The following is an 8,325-nucleotide window of genomic DNA, read 5'->3' on the forward strand; positions in this document are numbered from 1 at the left end:
CCTCATCAACAAAGAGTCCCCTGCGCGGATTCTTTGGGCACTCAGACTACCTGTGGCCTATAACTCCACATCCGAAACAACGAATACCAGCCCCAGGACGTGTTGGTTGTTGGGCAGGATTTGTTCTAGGAGGACCAGATTGGGCAGGATTGCCAGGACGTGCCACCTGCTGTTGTGGGTTACTAGAAGAACTCCCTGCAATGAAAGGACTAGTAGTTTTCCTGGACTGTTGCTTTTCTATCTGTATTGCCCTCTGATGTGCATCAGAAACTGTCACAGGATCAAACATGTTGAGAGTATCCTGTATTTGGGGACGAAGACCACCCACGTACCGTGACACCAACTGCTCCTCCGTCTCCATCATCTCGTTCCTCGTAATCAACATATAAAAATCCGTGGTATAGTCACTAACCGTTTTCCCACCTTGACGCAGATTCTGCAATTGTTGGTACATGGTCCGCACATAATTGTAAGGCAGAAATTGTTTCTTCATATGTTTCTTCAATTTGTCCCACGATGCAAGCTTAGGTTTCCCCAGCCTGGATCTTGTCACCTTAGTCTGCTGCCACCACGCCGCTGTTTGCCCACGAAGCCTCGTTGCAACGAGAGGCACACATTTATCGGCAGGAACGTCTTTAAACTCCAAGACCTCCTCCACTGCAGTCACCCAATCCAAAAATTCCTCTGGACTCAACCCACCATGAAATTCTGGAATATCCACCTTAAATCCTGATTCCCAACGTCGGTTGTCCTCCTGACCACCCCTTCTCCGGTGAACTAGCAGATCCAATGGTTGTTCAAGCGGTGCAAACGAATTCTCATCATCGGAATCCTCAAGCTGTTGGCCTGTAGGCGCAGGCTGCTGCGGCATAAGCGCAGTGATCTGCCGTGTCAACAATTCCACTTGTTGACGTAGCTGTGCGACTTCATCACGTCTATGTACCTCCTCTACCGGGGCATTACGGGCTTCAGGACGTCTCCTTGGCGGCATGGTGAAGGAACGATTTCGGCTCTGATACCAACTGACGTAGCGAAAATATTGTAAGGAAGATGAACAATCACAAATTGAGAAAACTCTCAAGGAAGATTTTATTGAATTCAAGAACTACTGCCTCTAAGGGCTTACAACTGATTAAATAGAAAAAACCTAGAAAAATCCGGAAAATAAAATAAATAAATAAAAGATATTTTTTTCCAAAAATGGAAAATATGAGATAATTACTAAAATGGAAAATACTTATCTTCGGGATCATCCTCCAACAAACGGAATCTAAATCCGAATTTCATGGAAAGAGATATTGCAAAAATGAAAATTACCATAAATAGCAAAAACGATTAAACGAGGACCTAAACGATCGATTTTGCCCGAAATTGGTCTTGCATCAGGGCCAAAGGCCCTGAGTTTTATTCCTTGGCTCGGCTCCAATCAAACTAGACTAGTGATTTGCCAAAAACGAGCAAACTCAAAGTCATCATGAAATCATTTGCCCCTTTTGCCAACTTTTGCCTTGTGATGGTCCCATTTTGCCATGAACTATAATCCCTTGTGCACTTCATCACTCCCTATGCTTCTAGCTATCTATTGAAACTAAATATTTACCTCAAGGCAAAATATGTATGGTGAATGACTCTTTACATGTGTTTAATAACAGTGGCTTCGGCCACTTTACCGTTGATCTTAGAGGCTAAAAATTATTCTTAGGAATGTCATGAATTGATGGCTTCCACCAGCGTGTCAAATGGTTTGAGGATTGCTTACAATTGATACGCCAACATGCCAACTTTTGTAATTTTCAATTATAATTAGGGATCATCCAATTATTTTTTTCATGCCTTGCTTGAAGGCTTCAAGAAATTGCAATTAATAAGATAGATATGATTGCACATAAAATCATTTGAAACTACATGATCAGGTCAAGTTGAAGAGTGTGATACGAGATGACATATGGTTGGAAACTAACCACCTCTAAACCTTTTCTTCGCATAAATTAGCAGTCTTCACTGCTTCCTGGGAAACGTATTCAATGGAACGCATGAATTTCTTCGAAACCTTGTTCTCTCACCCCAGCAGTAAATCTTGGAACATAAGCAGGTAGAACATTTTGAAGATCTCTGTGACTTCAAGGTATCACAGACCCCCATCTGGAAAGGGAGAAAGATCAACCATTTTGTGAACCTGAAATTTGGACGACATCAGCTTACATGAAACGAGAATAGGCAATCGAAAAATTAATAATAAGAACATACAGATTTTCATGAAAACCCTAGATGGGAAAAACCACGGATGGAGGAGAAAAAAATTCACCATATGAAAGATGAGGACAAAAGATGATTGCTTTAGGCAGCTACCCAAAATAATATATCGAAACCAAGGCTTTGACCTAGGAGTTCAATGTCGACGGATTTTCAATAATAAAGAAGATTCGACAAGTGACATATTATCATGTCAAAGACAACGAAAGTCACTCAAGTTGTGAAAGTTGAAGAATTTTTCAAGAGTGTCGAGCCAGTCAAAATATAATCCGGGTGTAGTAAGACCATCGAAGTTTGGAATGTGACTTGCCTAAAAGGAGAATGTACGTCCCAGACAAATTTTCTCTATCCTAGGGATAATTGTAGCATGGCAATAAGAGAAAGGACGTGATATACATGTAAGGATTAGTAACTTACCATACGTCGTATTGTATGACTTTTTCTTTATTTATCTACTATTTTTTTTTGTTTTATTTTATTTTTATTTTTGTAAGGCACAATATGTTAATGATTTTGAGTTTTTTCACAAAAAAAAAAAATAATAATAATAATAATAATAATAATAATAATTAAAAAAAAATTTGACAAGCCAATACACCAAAATAAAAATACGTTTCCCACATAAAAGAAATTGGTACATGACAAGACTTAGAAGAGCCAAATGGTGTCCAAATTATCATCTCCAAGCTAATTGAATTGAATTCTCTTGAGCAACTGATTCAATTATGATTATTGGATAAACCCTAAACCCATATAGTGTAATCCAAAAATTTTCCATCCTTTTGTATGTGGGAAATTGGCTAGATATTTTCCTAGGACACAGTGGCCTCAGGCAAGATGACATATATCCTTCTATTTCTTCATCCCCATCCTCCATAACCATTCCAATTGACACCCACAGGGTTCCAACTTATGATTCATCAAGACCTGGCAGTTTCAGGTTTACCCCTGTCCCTTTCGTGGATTTCTTATTTATATTTGCTTTGCTATTCTTTCTATGCTATAGTCAATAACCTCATCTTGAGATCGTCAACAAGTCTGCATGACTGCCTTTTTGCTAATCTCAACAAGTCTCTTGTTTTCTTTGGTACCAATCTCTGTTACATTCTGACACGTCTAATTCCACAGGAATGAAGGAGGGCCTTCTTCCTACTACCACTTCTACCTGATCAAAGGTCAAATGCTATCGAAACCTAAGGGATCGTATTACCAGTAAGATCAACATGCAAGTATGATCCTAAGGGGAACTATTATAAATAGTTGTCTATTTCATTGATCAGAAAGGAAAAGTTGAAGGTTTAACAAGAAGGGCGAGTGACCAACATAAAACAAACATTTTTCCAAATCTTCAAGCGCGATACTATTCTTTACCTCGTATATAACATCACAAATGGATAATCACTATACGCCAACAACCAAATTTGCAAATTCATGTAGAAATTCCATGTTTAAAAGGATAGATATTTTACCTTTACACGGAGCTATCACCACTACGGACAAAATAAACTCCAATCACCATCAGTCGATCACGTACATCCCTGCACACACAAACACATAATAAATAAACTAGTGATTGGAATTTTCAAGGAAAAAAAAGAGAGAGACCTGCTTTCCAATTGCGACTACCGAAGTCGCCGGAGAGGAGTAGCTCAGTAACACCAGTGTCATCGTCTAGGAGGAAGCATCCGCCGGAGTAGGAGTCGGAGGGCGACAGTTAGAGGCTAAAATGCCCTGCAATTAGGCTTCCAACTATGAATTCAATGAGGAAATATACTTAAGGAAAGGAGGGAAACAATATATTAATGGAAGTATACATTCATATAGAAAATTACATATATACACATACACATATACATTCATATAAATATACAGATACATACATATATATACCTGTAGCCAGGAGCGTTGGATGAGAATGCCGTCGAGAGTGAAGGCTTGCTCCGACGTCGCTTTGCGAGCGTCGTTCAGTTGGATGCACAGCAATTTCAGCGCTTCTAAATTGTAATCCATAATTTTAAGAAATTCTTCTCAAAAACTTTCCCTCTTTGGCTATAAATTCAAATTTCAGCTGTTATTACGAGTGAAATCGAATGATTGAACTTACTTTTGGGCAATTTCGGATGATCGATTAGAATTGTTTCTCTTATCAATTAATATTGATTACAAACTGCAGCGTCGGCAGAAGAGAAATCAATAATGAGTCGGGTGGAAAATAGATCGAGGAGGGAAAGAGTAAAATAGAAAATATAACGGAATTTTGGTGCAAGTATTCCCAAACCTTTTCTACAAGTAAGTGGCCCCTAACGTTTATTTATTAACATAAACATCCCTAACTTATATGTTCTTGTTAGGGATGGTAATGGGCATGTTCGGGATTTTATGTTTTTGATAACTTATTTTAGTATCCCCATTCATTAAAGTGATACAATAATATAGTTATTAAATTTTAATTAATTAATTTTTTTTAAATTTAAATTATTCGAATATATTTGGTAAACTTAGGTATTTATTGTTTATCATATTCCTTAGATAATCTTAATTATCATCTTTTATTAGAATTAATGAAATTTCGTACAGTTTTCTATTTAAAGTATTAAATTCTTAAATACAAAAAAAGAATTAAACTGGCGGGGTGGGGCGAGCCTTGTTACCCGTACCCTTCCCAAGCAGAATTCCCCCCGCCGTTCCTAACCAGATTACCCGATAAATGGGTAATCCCCGCCCCGAGATGTGGTAGGTTTTTTTTTTGTCATCCCTAGTTTTGGTGCGAAGTTGGTCATTTATTCGAAGAGAAATAGCAAAGTGGATGTGTGCCTAATTTTTAATTAAGAAATTGCAACTAGTTCATAAACTTTGGAGTTCTAAATTTTTTTGGTTAAATTTTCTTGCTTTAAGTGTATGTAGCTATTTTGCGATGTGATAAACTTAAATGAAATTAATCAAAGTGAATTGGGAGAAATTGTCATTCGTCCCCAACCTATATCCATTGTTACATCCTCATCCTTAATCCTTTTTTTTTTTTTTTTCAAAATTTTATTTGGCAGCATCATTTTCGATTTATGAATTTAGGCGTACAATTAGTCTTTGAAGACATACTCTGTCCATTTTCTTCGATAATGCAGTATGCATAATAGGTATTTCTGGTAATCTCATATTAAATAATTTAAAAATGAAACCATTCTTTATAAAAATCAATACTGCAAAAGTATAAATTTTATCACAATCGACATCACATTTACTATAATCACTCACGACTGGAAAATGTCAAATTTAAGACGAAACTTTAAAGGAATGAACGTCAAAAGCAAATTAAATGTTTAAAAAATCTTTAGGAGATGAGGGAAATGCCAGCAGCAAGCAAGTCATCAGAAATAATTTTATTTGCAGCCTCTGAAGGATGAAATCCATCCCAAAACACATACTCCGTTGCATTTTTACAGGTTCCCGGGGACTTTGCATTGCATAATATAGATGTCTCCACCAATCCGGTGCCACAACATGCCTTTCTCGATTCGAAAAATCCTGCATTTACAATTGTGGTTTTCATAAAATGCTAAGTTGTACTAACACGAACATGACAAGATATGACCTTGACATAGCCACAGCGTGATTCTTTTCAAAACTAGGACATGGACACTGACAAATCGATTTAAATGTTTTAAAATTTTGAAGTTAATATTATATCTTTATTTATATATATATATATATTTTTTGTAATTGACACTAGTGACGGGATGAAGGTTGGCGACCACTTCTGCAACATTTGAGATTTTCTTTAAACCTATCTAGGAATTTTGAATTTTTTTTATAGAAGAAATAGATGTGTAAGTTTCTGGATCCGCCATTGCAGTTTTCATGGCAAATATTTGCCCTAGAAATGTCCCTAAACTATTCTTCGAGAACTAGAAATTTGAAAAACATATATAAGAAATAGGACATGGGCATGTACTAAGATTTAGAGTTCTCTCTTGAATAACCAATATCATTGTTTATTGGTTTATATTTTATTCTTTATTCGATTTGAGATTTAACCCTTAATAACACGTCGCTTGTCGAACTCATATCATGGAGTGTCCAGAGGAGAGTTGATGTTTTCCATGACACCTTAAGCATTGGACTCAAATCCGTCGACCTAGTAGGAGTGTCTGTGATTATATTTCATCATAAATTCTATATTTGATTTTTAGTGAAGGATTAGAAAGATTACCATTGTCACTAGGCTTTGTAACCAGGTCATAAAGAGGTTGGTAGATGTCCAAAACAACAAGATTAAGACCAGAAAGCTTGCTTTGCAAACTCTGGGATGTTGCATTCAGTTTATTGTTGAATGAAATTGCTGCTTTGTTTACTTTTTCCACACAGTCATTGCTGTCCTTTCCAAATATTGTAATCACTGCTGGTACACATCCAAGTGGTGGCAATGTTGTCACTCCAATCTTCCTTGCTCCCAACTTATACAATTCCTGTCAAAAAACGGTTTTCTCGTTATATCACGAACTTATTGGTAGGTGTACTTTGGGTCTAGGAGTATATTAGGCATTCTATAGTTCTACTAATATTTCTCTTCACATAAAGGATTTTTTGGGAGTGGCATCATTGGAGCCAGTTATTTTGAGGTCCTATCTAATTTGTTTTGCAGATGTTACCTGTACGAATTTTGTGTAGGATTGCAGGAGAATATCTGAGAACTGATCAGTTGTGTAGACTTCGTAGAGAAGAGGATTAATGTAGTAATTCTGAACAAAATCACTGCTTCCAGAACTAATTAGGTATACTGAACCAGAAATTATTGATGAAGCATTGGATTTCCCTGCAATTTCTACCAGTTTCTTCTGATAATCCTTGTAGAATTCTAGTTGCTTGGTCAACGGAATTGTATTCTACAAAAGAAAAAAATCCCATTTTAGAATGTCAATGACATATATAAATAAGTACTTACTTCCCTTACAACTTATGGCATGTTTTCTACGAAGGATCGGATATGACTAATCAGTATTAAAGAAGAAAGAGCTAAAACCTCCATTATACTGATTAGTTCTGTCCAGTTCTGCATACCATATACGCACTGGAACTTTTGATAGAAAAATAAACTGGGCTTGCATGTAATGGGACAAATCCTCTCCACCAATTTAACGTTTTAAACGAGGGGGTTTGATATAGAAGATCGTCTAAACTGTGTTATACTACGAAGAACTTTACATAATGCATTTAGAATTGTTCTTACATAGATTTTTGCTGTGGCATCATAATAACCAGAGGAAGCAGAAGCGAAGTTAGCTCCAATTAGCAGGTTTTTTCCTGTAGCATTCTTGCTGAGATAAGCTGGTGGGTATGAAGTAAATCCAAGATTTTCAGCTGCACATTTGAAGAAACTAAACAAGTTATATTCATAAGAAACTACAGAGAGGCGTTAAAGACATCCTTCAAATAAATAAAGTTGTGTATTCTCTAAGAGTTTTTACATATGGTGTCGGAGAAGACAAAAGTTTTGAATTCTAATCTCACAACCACCTACTTATGAAATATTGAGTATTGATGAAAATAAGTATTGACTTGCACTTAATTAAGCAAGCAAGTCAAATTCACTTCTCTATATGAATACGGCCTATAATGGGACTTGCAGAAGACATAATTTAAATAAATGACTCGTCTCTTCTCTAACAGCTTAAACTTTTATACTAAAAGAGTCGAGAGGTGGACAGCTCAAACTTTTAAACTAGAAGAGCCAAGAGGGGGAGACCGATTAGGAAGAGTAGTTGAGAGAAGAAAATTTAGTACCAGTGAAGTCTGAAGCAAGTTTTCCATTACAGAATCTCCCAGTTGGCTTGTGATTGACAAAGTCTCTTCCATAGGGTGGGAAATTTGCTTTAACAACTGTTTCAAGATTGTTGTTGTTCCCCACGTCAACAATTGAGTCTCCAAATATGAAGAGTGCAGGAACAAGAGACTGCGAATTTATTGCGCTGAGACGACACAAAACGACGACAAAAGTGGCAAAGAAGTATGAGATTTTCATGGTTTAAGGTACTAAGAATTCTTAGTATTGGTACTAGAAAGACAGAATATGAAGAT

At 36.6% G+C, this 8,325-nt stretch overlaps 1 protein-coding gene and 1 long non-coding RNA gene across 4 annotated transcripts; both read right to left on the minus strand.

Annotated features, from left to right (window-relative positions):
* Nucleotides 1-1,827: 1,827 nt before the first annotated feature.
* On the minus strand, nt 1,828-4,489 carry LOC111403496. Of its 3 annotated transcripts, XR_002704482.1 has the most exons (5): nt 4,358-4,488; nt 4,144-4,247; nt 3,859-3,984; nt 3,723-3,791; nt 1,828-2,176 (listed from the first exon to the last, which is right to left on the minus strand). It is a non-coding gene; the product is annotated as an uncharacterized LOC111403496 (long non-coding RNA). The 3 variants fall into 3 exon arrangements; XR_002704483.1 differs by having other exon boundaries at nt 4,134-4,489; XR_002704481.1 differs by having other exon boundaries at nt 4,144-4,488.
* A 945-nt stretch (nt 4,490-5,434) lies between these two features.
* LOC111403497 (GDSL esterase/lipase At5g22810-like) lies at nt 5,435-8,325 on the minus strand. The gene is made up of 5 exons (XM_023032023.1): nt 8,032-8,325; nt 7,478-7,608; nt 6,900-7,133; nt 6,461-6,716; nt 5,435-5,775 (listed from the first exon to the last, which is right to left on the minus strand). Exons 1-5 carry the CDS (start codon nt 8,267-8,269, stop codon nt 5,582-5,584), a joined length of 1,053 nt encoding a protein of 350 aa, XP_022887791.1. The 5' UTR covers nt 8,270-8,325; the 3' UTR covers nt 5,435-5,581.

This window comes from Olea europaea, chromosome 11 (assembly GCF_002742605.1).
Source record: "Olea europaea var. sylvestris chromosome 11, O_europaea_v1, whole genome shotgun sequence".
Lineage (NCBI taxonomy): Eukaryota > Viridiplantae > Streptophyta > Magnoliopsida > Lamiales > Oleaceae > Olea > Olea europaea.

What these genes read in the sequence shown, in the direction of transcription:
- LOC111403497 (XM_023032023.1), bottom strand. Translation starts at nt 8,269, where the DNA reads ATGAAAATCTCATACTTCTTTGCCACTTTTGTCGTCGTTTTGTGTCGT. An exon ending in ATGCCACAGCAAAAATCTAT is followed by an intron (nt 7,134 to 7,477) that starts GTAAGAACAATT and finishes TTTCTTTTGTAG; the next exon opens with AATACAATTCCGTTGACCAA. An exon ending in CCTACACAAAATTCGTACAG is followed by an intron (nt 6,717 to 6,899) that starts GTAACATCTGCA and finishes GTTTTTTGACAG; the next exon opens with GAATTGTATAAGTTGGGAGC.